At 41.0% G+C, this 21677-nt stretch overlaps 2 protein-coding genes across 7 annotated transcripts in view; one reads left to right on the plus strand and one right to left on the minus strand.

The window, feature by feature from the left end:
- The window catches only part of hsf1 (heat shock transcription factor 1), a 33657-nt gene extending 16438 nt beyond the window's left edge, over positions 1–17219 (minus strand). For 4 of the 5 annotated variants that reach the window (XM_090227417.1, XM_021559492.3, XM_021559490.3 and 1 more), the window contains exons 1-5: positions 16755–17219; positions 12390–12498; positions 11781–11917; positions 10951–11075; positions 3866–3941 (exon numbers count right to left, since the gene is read on the minus strand). In XM_090227417.1, the coding sequence (XP_090083543.1) occupies positions 3866–3941; positions 10951–11075; positions 11781–11917; positions 12390–12498; positions 16755–16880 (573 nt within the window). In that variant the 5' untranslated portion in view covers positions 16881–17219. 5 annotated transcript variants of the gene reach the window in all.
- A 157-nt stretch (positions 17220–17376) lies between these two features.
- LOC110488045 (ribosome biogenesis protein bop1) overlaps positions 17377–21677 on the plus strand; it is a 179859-nt gene continuing 175558 nt past the window's right edge. The window contains exon 1 of one of the 2 annotated variants that reach the window (XM_036970800.2): positions 17377–17626. In XM_036970800.2, the coding sequence (XP_036826695.2) occupies positions 17528–17626 (99 nt within the window). In that variant the 5' untranslated portion in view covers positions 17377–17527. The remainder of the gene's footprint in view (positions 17627–21677) is intronic. The other variant, XM_036970801.2, reaches the window with a different exon arrangement.

Consider the following 21677-nt stretch of genomic DNA (forward strand, 5'->3'; position numbering starts at 1 on the left):
GAGTTCATTTAGATATTTCAACCTGCGTGTCCTGGTTGCATCTGGTGTGGGTGGACAATACCAACATACGCGTGCGTGCAAGCGGTGTGGTCAGCATGTTAGAGTTACCAGCCTCAGAAATTGCAGCCCAAATAAAAGCTTTACAGAGTTCAAGTAACAGACACATCTCAACGTCAATTGTTCAGAAAAGACTGCATGAATCAGGCTTTCATGGTCGAATTGCTGCAAAGAAAGCACTACTAAAGGACACCAATAATAAGAAGAGACTTGCTTGGGCCAAGAAAGACAAGCAATGGACATTAGACCGCTGGAAATCTGTCCTTTGGTCTGATGAATCCAAATTTGAGATTTTGGGTCCAACCACCGCATCTTTGTGAGACAGAGTAGGTGAACAGATGATCTCCGCATGTATGGTTCCCACCCTGAAGAATGGAGGAGGAGGTGGTGGTGTGATGGTGCTTTGATGGTGACACGGTCTGTGATTTATTTACAATTCAAGGCACACATAAACAGCATGGCTACCACTGCATTCTGCAGCCAAACGCCATCCCATCTGGTTTGCACTTAGTGAGACTATCATTTGTTTTTCAACAGAAATGAAGCGACACACCTCCAGGCTGTGTAAGGGCTATTTGACCAAGGAGAGTGATGGAGTGCTGCATCAGATGATCTGGCCTCCACAATTAACCAACCTCAAAACCAACTGAGATGGTTTTGGATGAGTTGGACCGCAGATTAAAAGGAAAAGCAGTCAACAACTGCTCAGTATAATAAAACTAATAGAATAAAAAGGAAACTTTTACATCTTCCTAAGTCTGAGGGTGGTTTTAACCTTCCAGATTTGGAATTGTATAAACTCGATACCCAAGGCTTTTACATGTGACATATAGTTAAACGCACTAAAAAGGAACAATGGGTACATATTGAAGATGTGGATGCTCGTTCCCAGAATATTTTTTACATGTCTATTTTCAAAGGATAAAGCTAAGAACATTAACAATTTCATAGTTAAAAAACACTGTAACAACTTCATAGTTAAAAACACTGTAACAACTTCATAGTTAAAAACACTAACAACTTCATAGTTAAAAACACACTAACAACTTCATAGTTAAAAACACTGTAACAACTTCATAGTTAAAAACACTAACAATTTCACAGTTAAAAACACTGTAACAACTTCATAGTTAAAAACACTGTAACAACTTCATAGTTAAAAACACTGTAACAACTTCATAGTTAAAAACACTGTAACAACTTCATAGTTAAAAACACTGTAACAACATGGAAGAAAATAAAAAGTATTCTACAAGAACCAATGTGACTTCCTAAAAACACAACCCTATGGAACATTCCTTGGATAGCTTTTCAGGATTCACTGATAAATTGGTCCACATGGAAAACTAAAGGCATAGCAATTGTAAATGACATGGTAACAGGAAATACATTCATTTCCATGTCAGAATTAAAAAGTAATTTTGGACAGACCAATGTAGATAGTATCAAATACATGCAACATAAGAGTTACATATCACAAAATTTGGATTAGAAACGTGTTGGACATTAGAGCAACCTTGAGGGAATCGTATTTGAGACAGAAAGGGGTATTCATACGATAAGGAAAGATATACAAAACCTTGCAGAGAGCATATCCAACCGACAATCTCTTAGAAAATAATATAAACTACTGGAACCAAGACTGCAGGAGAACTGATGTTGGCACAAGATGGAGGGAGAGTTGGAGCATAACTAACAAAATTACATTTAACAACAATGTACCCTTAATCCAGTATAAACCAATGTTAATTATACAAGAGACAAAATGCACAAATGCTACAGCACAACGTCAGAGTCATGTCTTAAGTGTAAAACTATTAATGACTCAATAATCCATGCTCTCTGGGAATGCTATAGTCTCCGGAAGTTGTGGGCGGAGCTAGAAAGTTGATATTACAATGTAAACTTACTTCTAATCCGTCTGTCTGCATATTTCAAGACATTCCATATAGGGATGTCGTGAGATACCCAATGGGTTGGACGATTCTCTTGTCGTCACTCATCTTGAAAAAATGTATACTAAAAACTTGGAAATCAATCCGCCATCATTGATACAATGGAAAACTCTAATGATGTATTATTTACATATTGAAAGTGTGTGGGATACAGAGAGAAACAAAATGGTGCCGTTTCAGTCCATGTGGAGGAAAGTGATGCTGGCGCTGGAGATGGGGGTGCTAGTTGGTCTGAGGTGTGATGTAGTTGATGTTTCTACAATGTTGTCATTGGTATATGTATGTTTTGTACTGTTCATAAAATATAAAAATAAATAAAAAAGGAAATAAACATTTAGTCGGCCCGAGGATTTCAATGGCAGAAAAATATGTGCAGTACACACATTCAGAATCATTGACGATGACAAACAAGTCTAGGACACAATCCAAGTGTTATAATATATATACAGTGCATCCGGGAAAGTATTCAGACCCCTTGACTTATTCCACATTTTGTTACATTACAGCCTTATTGTAAAATGGATTAAGGACAAAGCGAAAACAGGTTTAGAAATTTCTGCTTATTGATTAAATATATAAAAAACTGAAATACCTTAACTACATAAGTATTCAGACCCTTTGCTATGAGCCTGGACATTGAGTTCAGGTGCATCATGTTTCCATTGATCGTCCTTGAGATGTTTCTACAACTTGATTGGAGTCCACCTGTGGTAAATTCTATTGTTTGGAGATAAATTGGAAAGTTGCACACCTGCCTATATAAGGTCCCACAGTTGACAGTGCATGTCAGAGCAAAAACCAAGCCATGAGGTCGAAGGAATTGTAGGTAGAGCTCAGTGACAGAATTGTGTCAAGGCACAGATCTGGGGAAGGGTACCAAAAAATATCTGCAGCATTGAAGGTCCCCATCATTGTTAAATGGAAGAAGTTTGGAACCACAAAGACTCTTCCTAGAGCTGGCCGCCCAGCCAAACTGAGCAATCGGGGGAGCAGGGCCTTGATCAGGTAGGTGACCAAGAACCTGATGGTCATTCTGATAGAGCTCCAGAGTTCCTCTGTGGAGATGGGAGAACCTTCTAGAAGAACAACCATCTCTGCAGCACTCCACCAACCAGGCTTCATGGTAGAGTTGCCAGACGGAAGCCACTCAGTGAAAGGTACATGACAGCCTGCTTGGAGTTTGCTAAAAGGCACCTAAAGACTCTCAGACCATGAGAAACAAGATTCTCTGATCTGATGAAACCAAGATTGAACTCTTTGGTCTTAATGCCCAGTGTCACATCTGGAGGAAACCTGGCACCATCCCTACGGTGAAGCATGGTGGTGGCAGCATCATGCTGTGGGGATTTTCTTCAATGGCAGGGACTGGGAGACCAGTCAGGATCTAGGTAAAGATGAATAGAGCAAAATACAAAGGGATCCTTGATGAAAACTTGCTCGAGAGCGTTCAGGACCTCAGACTGAGGCGAAGGTTCACCTTCCAACAGGACAACGACCTGCACACAGCCTAGACAATGCAGGAGTGGCTTCGGCACAAGTCTACGAATGTCCTTGAGTGGCCCAGCCAGAGTCTGGACTTGAACATCTCTGGAGAGACCTGAAAATAGCTGTGCAGTGACACTCCCCATCCAACCTGACAGAGCTTGTGAGAATCTGCAGAGAAGGGGAGAAATACCACAAATACAGGTGTGCCATACATTTTGCGTATGGGTGGAATCGAACCCACTACCCTAGCACCATGCTTCACCAAGGACCACATGTTATCACATTAATTACTATGTTGCCATAGCATAGAAGACCCAACCCCATGTTCTGCGTGGTCAGAGCAGTGGCAGGTACCGTGACTGTCTTACCTTGTTGACGACTTTCTGTTGCTGGGCGTGTTTCTGTCTGAGGCTGGCCACCTCCCTCCACAGAGCTTCATTCTCACTGGAAAGACAAAGGGGATACTCGTTTACAGATCAGTTAATCATTATTTTAAATTGAATGCCACAAATGGCAAATATATTACACATTTTAGTCATTTTGCAGACACTCTCATCCAGAGTGCATACACTTTCATACTTTTTTCATTCTAGTCCCCCATGGGAATCGAACCCACTAGCGCCATGCTCTACCAACTGAGCCACAAAGGACCGCATATTCAACTGATGCCCAATTAGGCCAACTAATCATTTGCCTTCCATTCCCAAACCCATGACATCCTCTTTGGGTAATGTCATGGACACTTGCTACAATGACATCAGTCCTTGACATTGTGATGTTTCTTCATACATCATTTGAATAGCCTAATAACCAGCTGCAACGCATGTTTTGAAATAAATCAAAGAATGACTAACCAATCTCAGAACAGCACGTCATCCCTAACTGATCTAAAACTCCACAGTACATGTAGCCAAGATGGGGGAAGGGCAAAGGGCAGGAGGGCAAGGGCTTAGACCCTAATCTTTAAGAGCCCCCCATACTGTGGCATGCCTAACGAGGCACAGCAGATTTTTTACAGTACTGGTAAAGATTTGAGGAATAGTTGAGGCAGTTTATTTTGTTAAGTTAATGGCTATTGAAAGATCTTAGCGCGCTGTGTTTATTCAGCTTTTTTAGTGCAGTCTATAAAGACCCTGCCCCTCCACCTGGCTCTTAAAGCCTGGCTCCCCAGACTATGGTTAAGCTGCTTTGTGGGTGTGCTCATGGGCCTGATTCATCCATTGTCCATACACATGGCTCACATTAAATTACATGCCCTGGACTCAGACAAAACCTAGCCTGGACCCAGATATGTTTGTGCTGTCCTGTAAACTCTTATGGTCTCTGTCCCACTGGAGTTGGCAAGACAGAGCAAACAGTTATGGAACCAGGCTAGACAACACCTTGATGACTTATGTCAGATTGATTATTCTGGCTCCATGACAAGATGAAGATTTCAGAATCACCTTCAGTTTCCAAGTACATTGAAATGTACCAGGAATGATCTGGTGCTGCCACAATAATCAGAATATAAATGTATATATTTCAGGGTTTGATTAGCATTTTAGTCTTATGTCTTGACTAAGGTGGCTCTAAAAAAGTGCAAATTAAACTATAGATGTAATATCTCAATTTGATCACTCAGCCGCAGGAAATTCAAATGAGCCTTGTGATTTACATAACTTCACTGAAAACCCGCAGTTCTCCCTCGATCAAATGTTAAAGCACCAGACAGAATACATGTCCTACAACTGTAGATCCTACTACATTCAAAAATGTATCTACATTGCTGCCATACATCAACAACTGTCGTTTTACATAGGTTAAAGGGTAGGTAGCATAAACGTAACCACATTCAACATGTGGATTTGCATTAGAATAAGCATCAAAAGTACTGGTTTAAATAACATGCAATTAACTTAGAAGCAAATACTTAGATTTTATTGTTAAAATTCAGCTTGCAAGGTTGCTAACCAACTAGCCTGTCAACGTTAGCCCTACTATCCTGCTAACGTTATGTTAGTACTGCTCGAGTCCGCCAGTTGCTATCAACACCTAGGATATAGCTACATTAAAGTAAACCATAGTTTAGGAAATACATAACGCCAGCTAATCAGTTCTCAAATAATGTTATTAGCATAAGCAGTTCTCTAAACCAATCCGCTCACTTCAATCAACAAGGTTTTTTGCATTCATTTGCATGGTTTCTTCTGAGTGAATGTACACTACCGTTCAAAAGTTTGGGGTCACTTAAGAAATGTCCTTGTTTTTGAAAGAAAAGCTATTTTTTGGTCCATTAAAATAACATCAAATTGATCAGAAATACAGTGTAGACATTGTTAATGTTATAAATGACTATTGTAGCTGGAAATTTTGTAGCAGATTTTTTTATGGAATATCTACATAGGTGAACAGAGGCCCATTATCAGCAACCATCTCTCCTGTGTTCCAATGGAACGTTGTGTTGGCTAATCCAAGTTGATCATTTTAAGGCCAGCATCCCGGAGTCGCCTCTTCACTGTTGACGTTGAGACTGGTGTTTTGCGGGTACTATTTAATGAAGTTGCCAGTTGCGGACCTGTGAGGCGTCTGTTTCTCAAACTAGACACTAATGTACTTGTCCTCTTGCTCAGTTGTGCACCAGGGCCTCCCACTCTTTCTATTCTGGTTAGAGGCAGTTTGCGCTGTTCTGTGAAGGGAGTAGTACACAGCGTTGTATGAGATATTCAGTTTCTTGGCAATTTCTCGCCTTCATTTCTCAGAACAAGAAGACTGATGAGTTTCAGAAGAAAGTTCTTTGTTTCTGGCCATTTTGAGCCTGTAATCGAACCCACAAATGCTAATGCTCCAGATACTCAACTAGTCTAAAGAAGGCTAGTTTTATTGCTTCTTTAATCAGAACAACAGTTTTCAGCTGTGCTAACATAATTGCAAAAGGGTTTTCTAATGATCAGTTAGCCTTTTAAAATGATAAACTTGGTTTAGCTAACACAACGTTCCTTTGGAACACAGGAGTGATGGTTGCTGATAATGGACCTCTGTACGCCTGTGTAGATATTCCATAACAAATCAGCCGTTTCCAGCTACAATAGTCATTTACAACATTAACAATGTCTACATTGTATTTTTGATACATTTTATGTTATTTTAACCAGATGGTGACGACAACTAAGTTACTAAGTCTTTGACCACACTGTTACTTTGGTGAGTGACAGCATGCTTCCTACCCTTTAATAAACACAAGATAGATATATTGGTCTCCACTACGACACACAAGTGTAACCCGTAGGCATCATTGAAAAACCATAGCCCTAATGTAAGCTATCAAAATAATTTCCTTTTAGAAATGTATTCTTTTTGTATTCATTAATAATCAAATCCTTCTGGTGCAGGAATATTTTACTCCTGCGACTAAACTGGTCAAATTAGGATCTAACTCCTGTATTCTAAACCTGAAAAATCAATCAACATGTAGGCCTTGCTTTCGAGGACAAAATGAAACATTAATTTGCTGATTATCATATCTTCGGCCTTACAACCTGGCATTGTTATGGAGTAACGCATGTTAACCTTAGGAACTTCCAGTACACAGATGTGGTATTAAAACAGAGACTGAACGAGGGTTGAAGGAGGTGTGTACTGGGGGTGTCATCTGAGTGCTACAGGGCCCTCAAACTTCCGACATGGAAAAGAGAGGTGCTCTATCTGTGTTTATAGACTATCTTTGGTCCTTGCTGCCTTGTAAACTCACCCTGCCCTGTATAAGGTTGCGCCAGAAAAGCCCACTGTCTGTGCTGACCTCCCTGTGGGGCAGATGAACAGGGTTTATAGAGGCAGGTGTGGATGCCTCCAAGTGGATAGGGTCATCACTGACCCCTCCCGAAACACCACTGACCAATAGTTAGAGGGATTATTTAACATGTGAAAGTCATCCGATAATCAGAAACATAGCTATAACTTTTCAGACTGTCAGATTTCTCTGAGTGTCAGAGGGGAGGTGCGCAGGTGTGAAAATAACAAGGAATATGGTAAGAGAGAAGCATCCATTTTTATAAGTAAGAGAGATTCTTGTCTCGTTTTATTGAGAGCCACCCACATCGTTTGAGTGATACATCTTAATTTGAAGGTATGGATCGAACAGGCAAGTTGGATAAAATAGATTGGATAAATAATCACATCTTCTTGCACTCTCCTATTCTAAGAGGACATGGTGAGAGACATGGAGAGAGAATGTCATGCCGATGGACAGGATGAATAAGGTCATAATGAAAACTGCCCTGCGCATTGCATCCAGGTACCATGAAGAAAAAGTCTGGTTTGTGAACATATGTTTGGGACAGGAGAGAAAGCCCTCAGCGGCAATGAAGAGTCCAAGGGTCCAGCTGGAGAATCTAAGTGTGTCTGTGTGTGTGTGGAGGAAGGATTGTATTAATTATGTGGGGCCTGACAAGCACCCTGACGGCCTAAAGGCAGCTGGTGTGCAGCCTAGCCACATCATCCCAGCTGCATGACAGGAGCCACTCGGTTTTAGAATGGTGACTAAGCGTCCTGAAACATGAAACACCATTATATTGTCCCAGAGTTAGGCGCACTGACACAACCCAATGGGTTATCCTATAACTGTTACAAAATGGGAACTTAACTTTGCACCCCATTTCATCAAGACATCTATAATGAGTAGACACGCTAACTAACCATGCAACTCAATGAGTTATCCGAAATTCATTACTGCTACAAACATGGAACTCAGTCTGAACCACAATTGATGTAGTCTGGTCCCAGATTGGTTTGTGCATTTGCCTACTCCATTGTCAAGTCAAACATGGCAATTACATAATGAGTTAGCAAGAGAAATCCAGAAAAGGTACACATTTTTTACCTTTATTTAACCAGGCAAGTCAGTTAAGAACAAATTCTTATTTTCAATGACGGCCTAGGAATAGTGGGTTAACTGGGGCAGAACGACAGATTTGTACCTTGTCAGCTCGGGGATTTGAACTTGCAACCTTTCGGTTACTAGTCCAACACTCTAACCACTAGGCTACCCTGCCATGATGTAACACATAGAAGTAACCCTGAACCTATCCTAAACCACAGCCAGGTAAAAACTAGAAACAGAAGGTCCAACTCTCCACAGCTGCAGTTCTACCACAATTAAAAACTCTACTTTACATCACTAGATGTGTGCCTTTAATCAGAGTTTTACAAAATAGCGTGAATGTGTTAATTTAGGACAGCTCTGTGGATTCAAACAGCACAACGACTCCTGCATGTATACTTCAGCCTCTGACAGGCCTCTAGGAATTCTGTCTCTAGCAGCCTAATCACTAGCTTAAAATAAACTGGTTGACACCGCCTTAATGCAGCATGCTAGGCTACGGCAGCCCTATGGGGACACAATATACATGCTCGCTAATTTAGCAAAACAGCAGCAAAGCGTGAACGAGAGAGAATCTTATTGTGTGGAACAGAGGCTAAGCTGGGGTAGGAACGTTTTTGGCTCGTTCAAGGGGCATTCAATTCTGAAAATGTTCTACAATTTTGTATCTACAGTGCCTTCGAAAAATATTCAGACCCCTTGACTTTTTCCACATTGTTACGTTACAGCCTTATTCTGAAATTGAGCAAATAAAAATCCTCATGAATCTACACACAATACCCCATAATGAAAAAGTGAAAAAGAGGTTCAGAATTTTTTTCAAATGTATAAAAAATAAAAAAACAAATACCTTATTTACTTAAGTATTCAGAAACTTTGTTAACAGTTAACTTACAGTGCATTCGGGAAAGTATTCCGAGTACCTCTTCCACATTTAGTTACGTTACAGGCTTGTTCTAAAATTTATGAAATAAATAAAAACGTCCTCAATCTACACACAATACCCTATAATGACAAAGTGAAAAGATTGTTTTATTTTTTTTTAAATAAATGTTTGCAAATGTATTAACACACAAAAACAGAAATACCTTGGCATAAGTATTTAGACCCTTTGCTGTGAGACTCAAAATTAAGCTCAGGTGCATCCTGCTTTCCTTGATCATCCTTGAAATGTTTCTACAACTTGATAGGAGTCCACCTGTGGTAAATTAAATTGATTGGAGATTAATTGGAAAGCCACACACCTGTCTATATAAGGTCCCATAGTTGACAGTGCATGTCAGAGCGAAAACCAAGCCATGAGGTCGAAGAAATTGTAGGTAGAGCTCAGAGACAGGATTGTGTCAAGGCACAGATCTGGGGAAGGGTACCAAAAAATATCTGCAGCATTGAAGGTCCCCATCATTGTTAAATGGAAGTAGTTTGGAACCACCAAGACTCTCCCTATAGCTTGCCACCCAGCCAAACTGGGCAATCAGGGGAGAAGGGCCTTGGTCAAGGAGGTGACCAAGAACCTGAAGTTCCCTCTGACAGAGCTCCAGAGTTCCTCTTTAGAGATGGGGGAACCTTCCAAAAGGACAACCATCTCTGCAGTACTCCACCAATCAGGCCTTTATGGTACAGTGGCCAGACGGAAACCACTCCTCAGTAAAAGGCACATGAAAGCCCGCTTGAAGTTGCCAAAAGGCACCGAAAGACTCTCAGACCATGAGAAACAAGATTCTCTGATCTGACGAAACCAAGAATGAACTCTTTGGTCTTAATACCCAACGTCTGGAGGAAACCTGGCACCATCCCTACGGTGAAGCATGGTGGTGGCAGCATCATGCTGTGGGGATGTTTTCAGCAGCAGGGACTGGGAGACTAGTCAGGATCGAGGGAAAGATGACCGGAGAAATGTACAGAGATCCTTGATGAAAACCTGCTCCAGAGCGCTCAGGACCTCAATCTGGCGCGAGGGTTCACCTTCCAACAGGACAATGACACTAAGAACACACCCAAGACAACGCAGGAGTGGCTTCAGGACAAGTGTCAATGTCCTTGAGTGGCCCAGCAAGAGCCCAGCCTTGAACCTGATCGAACATCTCTGGAGGGACCTGAAAATTGCTGTGCAGCAACGCTCCCCATCCAACCTGACAGAGCTTGAGAGGATCTGCAGAGAATGGGAGAAACTCCCCAAATAAAGGTGTGTCAAGCTTGTAGCGTCATATCCAAGAAGACTCAAGGCTGTAATCGCTATCAAAGGTGCTTCAACAAAGTACTGAGTAAATGGTCTGAGTACTTAAGTAAATGTGATAGTTTTTTAAATTTTGAATAAATTGGCAGAAAAAAAATCTAAAAGCCTGTTTTGTTTTGCCATTATGGGGTATTGCTACAACCTTACTCAAATGTAACAACATTTGGAAAATGTCAAGGGGTCTGAATACTTTCCGAATGCACTGTATGTGGATTTGGGGGTTATACTTTGCACTATACTTGTCAGACCTTTTGTTGATTTTGTTCATTTCAATCTATTAGTTAGGTCGAGTCAACCGTCCAATACGCGTGAGAATGAGTCACAATATGAATCAGAATGTGCCTCAACGTTTCACTTACTGCTTCATGGCGATGATTTGGGAGTCTATGGTCTCCTGCTTGCCCTTTATGTGCTGCACATTGGTCAGGATTTTTGAGACATCGTCTGAGCTCATCTTAAGCTCATCATGTTTAACATTGGACACCTGAGGGGGAGGGAGAACATGACGAAATGGTTAACGCAAACTGTTAAAGCAAAGAAAACTGTTAAAGGAAGGCGGGAAAGAGATAAAAACAAGCCTTCAGTGTAGGCCTTGGCCCTGACTTGAACCCTGAGGGATAGATAATGGAAACACAATGAAAGTGTATGATTCGGTATTCAGTTTTTAGCCTGAACTGGTCAGTTGGCCAGAGGCAGTCTATATCAAGGTGCAGATGGAAACAGCAGTAAATCAGTGGACTGAGCGGAGCAGAAAGTGACTGCATTAAAGGGTCCGGCAACGTCAGATTACAAGCTCCCTGGCCTGCTTTCTCTAATCCACCCATCCCCAGATGGCAGGCTCCACAGAGACCATTAGATTAGCTCAATCTGTCACAGGAGTGGAGGGGAGCAGAGAGAAAAATCAGGCCAAGCAGGCCATGCACTGGGAGCATATGCTGTCTGTCTAAAGAGCATCCCAATAGGTTTCTCTATGAGGAGTTTTACTGAGGCTTTCCATGTGTGTTTTCTACAGGGAGTTGGCTACATAGTTCTGACTATAAATGTAACATATTTGTAATACTTTCTTAATTAATACTGTTTGGGCTATGTAAAGCCTATTTAAAAAGACTGTTCGGAGTTGAGTATGAAGAAGGGCATGATACATGAATCAGAACTATCATGATGATCAACTTTATCATTTTGCACTTACATTGGTAACTTTCCGTTTGATATTTTCGAGCAGATGCTCTTGTCCGCGGAGGAAGTAGGGATGCTGGAATTCAGTGTCGTCCTTCTCGGGCTTCACCAGGCCGCCCTGCTCAATGTGAACTACTTTGCGGAAGCCATCTGTAGAAAGAAAAAAACAACACAGTTTTGACTAAGACATATCATTAAATTACTAGAGATACGTGAAATTTACATAGGCAAGTTTCAGAAACAAAAAATACAGGCTGATTTCTAGGTCACTGTATCCTCCTAGCCTTTTCAGTCTTAATAAATAACATGCATATGGATTACAAAACCAAAGATACAAAAAAATCTCAAGGATTTCAGAAAAAAAAAACGTGGTTGCATCTACTTCAACTTCTGAGAAATAGCCTGTAATAAAAATAATTCCTTGGTTGAGTCTATTTAAAGGCTCATTATAATATAAGCAAATAATTTGCAGAATCTACCGCACACCCAAAACCGATAAGTGAAGGTTCTGTGGACAGAATGCTAAACTGGAGAAACATAAAAGTATACGCAAATCAAATGAAACTGCTATGAAGATTTCATTGCTATGCCTAACGTATCAAATACATGAATGACAACTCACACATATTGAGCTGGCGCACAAAGCTGGCCATGTTATTGTGTTTAAAATACTTGGGAAGCACCTCCTTGGAGAATCGGCACTGATCAAACACATGGAAGCTGTTGCCATTCTGTAAAGGAAGAACAATAACAGTTAAAGAAATAGTCGCACAACCCCAGTTTACCTTAGCTAGGCCCTATGTACTGAGAATGTACTAAGAATCAGGTTAAGCTGCCTTGGGTGGCTTACAACAAAGCTAAACAACATTGGGTCTGATAAAGTCTCTAACTAAACTCTGTGACTATGGCGAGTCTCTGGCAATGGTATACAGGTTGAATAATTATGAAATACCACATTGGCAATGTGAAGAGACAAAGAGAACCCCCTGAAACCTATAAAGGCAGAGCATTCCAATACCTGTATTGATATCCTAATTAGTAGATCAACATGTAGTTGATTTATTTGAACATAACCTGAATATTCTGGGGACATTCACACAATCTGGGAGGGCGTCATGACGCAATAAGGGCTGAACTAGTGGAAAAGTGAAATGGTCCAGTGTAGGAGAATAGAAGTGTTTTGCCTGAATGTTAGTTTGTTATTTAGCTATCTATTCATTTTTGGGAAATGGATGCTGGAACTTTATTACAATTTTTGGAAACTTCAGATTATCACAGGCGTCTAATTGTCTCTGGCCCTCTGTGTGGCCTTATCAAATGTAAAATAAGCAATAATCAAATAATATGATTTTAAAACTGAATGGCAAAGCTGTAAAATATTATCCTAAATATAAACAACCAACTTAGCGAATACCATTGGTGTTTAATATGAGGCTTTTAGCATGAAATATCCTTGTTTATATATATTTTTTACACATTTATTTGACTATGTCAATATGTCTTTGTTGTTAATGTTTTGGTGCCAAAGTAAATCGTTGGAAGAGCGGTAGAGTTAATTGAAAATAATGCCATTGTTGATTATATTATTTTTTCGTTCATTACTATATTTTCTCTTGAACCGTATGGTCTATCCCAGCGTTTCCCAAACTAGGGTGATGTGGGGTCGCCTGATTTGAAAATGGAATCGCGAGAGAAACTACGGGAAAAATATATAATAATTGAACCAGGGTCACATCAGTAACCTCCGGAAGCCGCTAGATGCAGTTATAATAAACAGAGCAGTTTCTGTTTTCTTCCTACAAATGTGGCTCAGTCTTTTGAATGGTTTAAGCTACAAAATAGTATGTCCCCATCACAGGGGGTTGGAACCATGCAGTTTATTACCTAAATCAAATAATTTATGATGAACTACACAGGGTGGTGAAAGTGCACCGTGTTCTTGATGCTCATTTCCAATGAATATCAAATGTCTGATTCTGGTGGGATGATGATCTATGCTTGACAAATACAAATATTTGCATGAATAATCTCATAATGTAGACTTGACTACCCACAGAGTATCTGCAAACTGTTGGTTAGAGTGCAGGTGCCAAAACCAGAGGAGGCACATTTCAGACCCTTTGCTATGAGACTCGTCCTGCTTCCATTGATCATCCTTGAGATGTTTCTACAACTTGATTGGAATCCACCTGAGGTAAATTACATTGATTGGAGATGAATTGGAAAGCCACACACCTGTCTATATTAGGTCCCACAGTTGACAGTGCATGTCCGAGCAAAAACCAAGCCATGAGGTCGAAGGAATTGTCCCTAGAGCACCGAGACAGAATTGTGTCGAGGCACAGATTAGGGGAAGGGTACCAAAAAATGTCTGCAGCATTGAAGGTCCACAAGAACAGTGGCCTCCATCATTCTCAAATGGAAGAAGATTGGAACCACAAAGACTCTTCCTAGAACTGTCCAACCGGCCAACCTGAGCAATCGGGGGAGAAGGGCCTTGGTCAAGGTGACCAAGAACCCAATGGTCACTCTGACAGAGCTCCAGAGTTCCTCTGTGGAGATGGGAGAACCTTCCAGAAGGAAAATCATCTCTGTAGCACTCTATTAATCCAGATTTGATGTTAGTGGCCAGATGGAAGGCACTCCTCAGTAAAAGGCACATGACAGCCCACTTGGAGTTTGCCAAAAGGCACGTAAAGACTCTCAGACCATGAGAAACAAGATTCTCTGGTCTGATGAAACCAAGATTGAATTATTTGGCGTGAATGCCAAGCGTCACGTCTGGAAGAAATCTGGCACCATCCCTACGGTGAAGCATGATGGTGGCAGCATCATCATGCTAAGGGGATGTTTTTCAGAGCAGGACAGGGAGACTAGTCAGGATCGAGGGAAAGATTAACAGAGCAAAGTACAGAGAGATCCTTGACGAAAACCAACTTCAGAGCACTCAGCAGGACCTCAGACTGGAGCGAAGGTTCACCTTCCAACAGGACAACAACCCTAAGCACACATCCAAGACAACGCAGGAGTGACTTCGTGACAAGTCTCTGAATGTCCTCGAGTGGCCCAGCAAGAGCCCGGACTTGAACCCAATTGAACATCTCCGGAGAGACCTGAAAATAGATGTGAAGTGACGCTCCCAAATCCAACCTGACAGAGCTTGAGAGGATCTGCAGAGAAGAATAGGAGAAACTCCCCAAATACAGGTGTGCCAAACTTGTTGAATCATACCCAAGAAGACTCCAGGCTGTAATCACTGCCAAATGTGATTCAACAAAGTAATGCGTAAAAGGTCTGAATAGTTATGTAAATGTGATATCAGTTTATAAATGTACTAAATTTGCAAACATTTCTAAACATATTTTTGCTTCATCATTATGGGTTGTTGTATGTAGATTTTCAAATAAGGCTGCAATTTAACATGTGGAAGAAGTCAAGGGGACTGAATACTTCCCCAATGCACTGTAGGGAAAGATTAAAAATATAAACTTTAATGCATTTCCAAAACCTTTTAAAAATTGATGGTTTTCCCACAAAAAAAGGTCACATTTAATAGCGAATATGCCCACTGTAGTATTGGCACATGCACTCTAGCCAACAGCTCACAGACACAGTGCATGTATAGTCTACATGATGAGATTGTCAAACGGCAGCCAAGCCTAGATGATCATGTCACCAGAATAAGACCCTCAATGTTTATTGGAAAGGGGCATCACGCTCATCACCTTGCACTTTCACCATCCTGTGAAGTTCATTTAATATGTAGCCTAATAAACTGCATGCTTTCCCAACTAATCATAGTGGGAGGACCATACATGTCATTGCGTGACTCCAAGTTTACTTCAATATGATGAATATTATCAGCTCATAAGAGTTTTCACTGACATTTCTCACATAATACATTTTTCCGACAAAAAGATTCCACCTTCTCTAGCGTGTTTTGTCTCCAGTGGCAAAGTTCACCCACAAATGTTTCCAACAGGCCTTTGGCAAAAAATAATATCTGTTGTGTATATTACTAGCACAAAGGTTGGTTGGAAACCTAGTTAATTATGCTTTTTTTCTACACAGAAGATCATAGGACGTTATCAGGCAATAATTTTGTAATACATTTGATGAATTTCAGTCACTTCAAACCATAGCTTCTTCCTTCAGATTGAAATACTGTCAAAAGTACTGTCAGACAATTGTCATAGTCCCAATTAAAAAAGTAAACATTGGCCGTTGATTACATCGCTTTTAGTTTAACATGGTGGGGTAGCGAATAAAAAATATAAATAAATAAATAGTTGCTAGCAATGTCTGGAAAAAGGCTGTCAAATTGCCACACAGACAATGCAACGGCGGCATGATACAAATATTCATCATCCATTTCTCAAATTGGTTATAGAGCCACACCCCCCTTTTCTCACACCCCCTTTTCTCATAACCATGCTAGCTAGTTTCAATGAATGTCTGGTTTTGCATGGCTGTTTGACACAAACCGCTAGTTACTGTGTCCAGAGTTCCCCAAATTAGCTGGCTGCAGACAGGGATTGCTAACATAGCTAGCCAGCTAACGATAATTGACACCCAGCAACAGCTGAAGCTCGGAATGACCAAAGCACCGGCCACGAAGCTCCCCTGGCAGTTGCTGCCCAGACAAACGTGTCACCTTCACATTTGACCAAATTAAGTTGGCTAGTTAACTAGCTAGCTGGTTCGTAACATCTTTCTGACTCAGTCCAACCAACTCGTATAATCTGGTTAGCAAGCTAGCTACCAAGGCTAACTAGCTACTTGGCTAACTGATGTGGTTTATCATATAGTTAGCTAGTTATAGTTAACGGTGTCTGTGTTAAATGATGTCCCGATAGTTAGCTAACATATTGAATGACATTTAGATAGCAAATGTCTAGAAAGTGAACCAAGTCGATATACAAAGTAAGGTGTCCAGCAGCTAGGTAGTAGGTTAGTTAGCATTAGTAACGTTCGCTAGCTAACTCACTGGGCTCCAGCAGATTAGAGGATCGGTGTCAGGATCCTCAACAAGAGTCCAAAGTTTTGTGAGAAATGCAGGTACGTTATTCCCACTGACAACGACCCCAACAGACCCACCAACGTGAAACTCCATTATCAACGAAAATAACAAGAATCGCTTGAAAAGTTGATAAACTCCCAAAATAGCCAACAAGGGATGAGAAATCCAGAGAAAGTAAAATCCAAAACACAGCGCAATCTTTGCTGTAACAACTATGCAATTTCTTTGGAAATTATCCTTATCTTAACACAAACAAAAATATTTCGAAGATTTTTAGCTAATTGAGAAACTATTATAAGTGGAAGTATCCATCAAATCGACAAATCTAAACAACTGCGTAGAGAAAGGCCATTGCACAGGCGCATGGTGGTCGCCATTTTGTGACCTCATTAGGGAGGAAAACAAATGTCCACCAAAGACAACCAAAGTGTCATGAATTAAATGCCAAAATAGTACTATTGTTGATTATATAATAATATAACACAACATGAAATAAAATATATGAAATACACAAAAATGTACCTTTAAACTTTGGCCTCCAATTTTTTCAGACCCTATACATTTGCAGCATATTTACGGTAATTAATTTGAGCCAAAACATTATGTAATTATCTATTATGAAATAATTACAGACGCATGTTTTTAATCGCTTTAGAAAATTGCAGTTTTAAAACGCTCTCAACTTTCAACTTTGACCTCTTGCGGAATCCCACATGGTCGGCTGTTGATGTACAAGAAGCATGCCTACTGTAACTCTAGAATCACAGAAAAACGGCACCATGAGTAAAGCTAAAGTAAAGAGTGTGAAGAAAAGAGCTGCTGAAGAGGACAATGACCAGGTAGGAAAAGTATTTCTAAAATGTATATTCGGTATTAAAAAGGGTAAAGCATTGCTAACCAGCTAGCTAACGTTTGTTATGTAGGGAAATGTGGATGTGCAAGCTCAAACCTCGCAGTTTTTTTAACTACTTTTTTTGTCAATCACCCCCAGATGTATTAGCTAATAAAATTGTACAATGTTTTTGTATAAACAGTAACGAATGGTCTGTCTCACCTAGCAAACATGCTTGCTGCACAGTCAGTATAGTCCATGATGAGCCAGACCCCCACATTTGTGTTGTCGGACTCACTTGGGGTGACTGTCTTAATGCGATTTCCCTAGAGTTGGAAATTGTGTGATAGCAGTGTAGTAATTTGAGCGTTTGTGTGTTAACTCTCTTTTTTCCATCACATACATTTTTCCCATATGGTTTTTATGCCTGTTTTGTTAGGATATCCAATAAAGTGTACACAAGTGTACACAATACACAATGAGTAACGATAACTTGGCTATAAACACGGGGTACCAGTACCACGTCGATGTACATGGGTACTAGGTAGTTGAGGTAGATATGTACAAATAAGATGGCATAAAGTGACTAGGGCGACATTATAGATAATAAACTGTAACAGCAGCATATGTGATGAGTTAGTCAAATTGTCCGGGTACCGATTTGTTAACTATCTTATGGCTTGGGTAGAAGCTGTTCAGAGTCCTGTTTTTCCCAGACTTGTTGCATCCGTACCGCTTTCCATGTGTTAGCAGAGAGAAGAGTCTGACACCGCCTGGTATAGAGATCCTGGATGGCAGGGTGCTTGGCTCCAGTGATGTACTGGGCTGTACACACTACCCTGTGTAGCACCTTATGATCGGAATCCAAGCAGTTGCCATGCCAAGCAGTGCTGCAGCAAAGTCGAGATGCTCTCAATGACGTAGCTGTAGAACTTTTTTGAGCATCTGGGGGCCCACGCTAAAACTTTTCGGCCACCTGAGCGGGAAGAGGCGTTGTCATGGCCTCTTCTTGACTGTTGGTGTGTGTGTGTGGACACAGAGAAACTTTAAGCTCTCAACTTGCTCCACTACAGCCCCGTGGATGGGGGTGTGCTTGGACCTCTGTTTCCTGTAGTCCACGATCAGCTCCTTTGTCTTGTTGAGGGAGAGGTTGTTGTTGTTGTCCTTGCACCACACTGCCAGGTCACTGACCATCTCCCTGTAGGCTGCCACGTCATCGGTGATCAAGCCTACCACCGCTGTGTAGTTGGCAAACTTAATTATGGTGTTTGAATTAGAGGTCGACCCATTATGATTTTTCAACGCCGATACCGATTTATTGGAGGACCAAAAAAGCCGATACCGATTTAATCGGCCGATTTTTAAAATAAATAAATGTATTTGTAATAATGACAGTTAGAACTTATTTTAACTTAATATAATACATCAATAAAATACATTTAGCCTCAAGTAGATAATGAAACATGTTCGATTTGGTTTAAATAATGCAAAAACAAAGTGTTGGAGAAGAACGTAAAAGTGCAATATGTGCTATGTAAGAAAGCTAACGTTTCAGTTCCTTGCTCAGAACATGAGAACCAATGAAAGCTGGTGGTTCCTTTTAACATGAGTCTTCAATATTCCCAGGTAAGAAGTTTTAGGTTGTAGTTATTATAGGACTATTTCCCTCTATACCATTTGTATTTCATTAACCTTTGACTATTGGATGTTCTTATAGGCACTTTAGTATTGCTTGACGCACAACGAAGAGCTGCTGGCAAAACGCACGAAAGTGCTGTTTGAATGAATGTTTACGCGCCTGCTTCTGCCTACCACTGCTCAGTCAGATACTAACTCCAAAAAGTTCTGGGACACTGTAAAGTCCATGGAGAACAAGAGTACCTCCTCCCAGCTGCCCACTGCACTGAGGCTAGGTAACACGGTCACCACTGATAAATCCATGATAATCGAAAACTTCAATAACCATTTCTCAACGGCTGGCCATGCCTTCCCCATGGCTACTCCAACCTCGGCCAACAGCTCCACCCCCCCGCAGCTACTCGCCCAAGCCTCCCCAGCTTCTCCTTTACCCAAATCCAGATAGCAGATATTCTGAAAGAGCTGCAAAACCTTGACCCGTACAAATCAGCTGGTCTTGACAATCTGGACCCTCTATTTCTGAAACTATCCGCTGCCATTGACGTAACCCCTATTACCAGCATGTTCAACCTCACACTGCTATGCTTTGTCTTGGCCAGGTCGCAGTTGTAAATGCGAACGTGTTCTCAACTAGCCTACCTGGTTAAATAAAAATAAATAAAACTTAGATACTTGTATGCTCAGTCAGATTATATGCAACACAGGACACACTAGATAATATCTAGTAATATCATTAACCATGTGTAGTTAACTAGTGATTATGATTGATTGTTTTTTATAAGATAAGTTTAATGCTAGCTAGCCTTGGCTTACTGCATTTGCATAACAGGCAGTCAGTCTCCTTGTGGAGTGCAACAAGAAAGAGGCATGTCGTTATTGTGTTGGACTAGTTAACTAAAAGGTTGCAAGATTGGTTCCCTGAGCTGACAGGGTGAAAATCTGTCTTTCTGCCCCTGAACGAGGCAGTTAACCCACCATTCCTAGGCCGTCATTGAAAATAAGAATCTGTTCTTAACTGACTTGCCTAGGTAAATAAAGACTAAATAAAGGTGTAAAAAAATAAAAATACAATTGGGCAAATCGGCACCCAAAAATACAGATTTCAGATTGTTATGAAAACTGGAAAACGGCCCTAATTAATCGGCCATTCCGATTAATCGGTCGACCTCTAGTTTGAATCCTGTGTGACCATGCAGTCGTGGGTAAACAGAGAGTACAGGAAGGGACTAGGCACACACTACTGAGATTTTGTTGCTTAGGCCACCCCCAGGAGGTGAGGATATCAGGACGTCCAGGCGAGGGAGGTTTTTAATCCCAGGGTCCTTAGTTTAGTGATGAGCTTGGATGGCACTATGGTGTTGAACGCTTAACTGTAGTAAATGAACAGCTTTCTCACATAGGTGTTTGTTTTGTCCAGATAGTAAAGAGCAGTGTGGATTGCAATAGAGATTGCGTCACCTGTCGATCTGTTGCGGCAGTATATGAATTGGAGTGGTTCCAGGGTGTCTGGGTTGATTGTGTTTATGAGCCATGACCAGCCTGTCAAAGCATTTCATGGCTACAGATGTTAGTGCTTCAATATTTACGGATAGTCATTTAGGCAGGTTACCTTGGCTTTCTTGGGCACAGGGACTATAGTGGTCTGCTTGAAACATGGAGTTATTACAGACTGGGTCAGGAAAACGTTGAAAATGTCTGTGAAGACTCTTTCCAGTTGGTCAGTGCATGCTCTTGAGTAGGCAACCTGGTAATCTGTCTGTCCCTGCGGTCTTTTGAATGTTTACCTGTTTAAAAGGTCTTACTCACATCGGCTATGGAGAGTGTGATCACACATTCACCCGGAACAGCTGGTGCTCTCATGCATGGTTCAGTGTTGCTAGCTTCAACGTGAGCATAAAAGGTATTTAGCTCGTCTGGTAGGCTCACGTCACTGGACAACTAGCGGCTGGGTTTCCCTTCATAATCTGTGATAATAGCCACATCTGACGAGCGTTAGACCCGGTGAAGTAGGATTTGATCTTGGTACTTTATTGATGGGTTGCTTATTTGATGGTTCATTGGAGGGTGTGGCGCAAGGCCTAAAATTTACTTTTGGTTCCACTAGCCACTGTGACGGGTAGATTTAAAAATATACCAGCCACTCATATCTTACCAGCCAAAATATTTGCTTCTATAAAAAAAAAACGGATGAGCGGGCTTTAATGTTTCTTGAACAATAAATGTATTACTAGTAAAATGTAATGTGGTATATTGTTTTAGTCTTACCCAAAATTTCACAGATGAGACATTCACCACAGGAGGCTGCTGAGGGGAGACTGGCTCATAATATTGTCTGTAATGGAGCAAATGGAGTTGCATCAAACAGCTGAACCATGTATTTGATTCAATTCCACTTATTCCTGCACCAGTCAATACCACAA

The sequence above is a fragment of the Oncorhynchus mykiss genome, chromosome 30, assembly GCF_057628025.1.
Source record: "Oncorhynchus mykiss isolate SJ-2025 chromosome 30, ASM5762802v1, whole genome shotgun sequence".
In the NCBI taxonomy this organism is placed as follows: domain Eukaryota; kingdom Metazoa; phylum Chordata; class Actinopteri; order Salmoniformes; family Salmonidae; genus Oncorhynchus; species Oncorhynchus mykiss.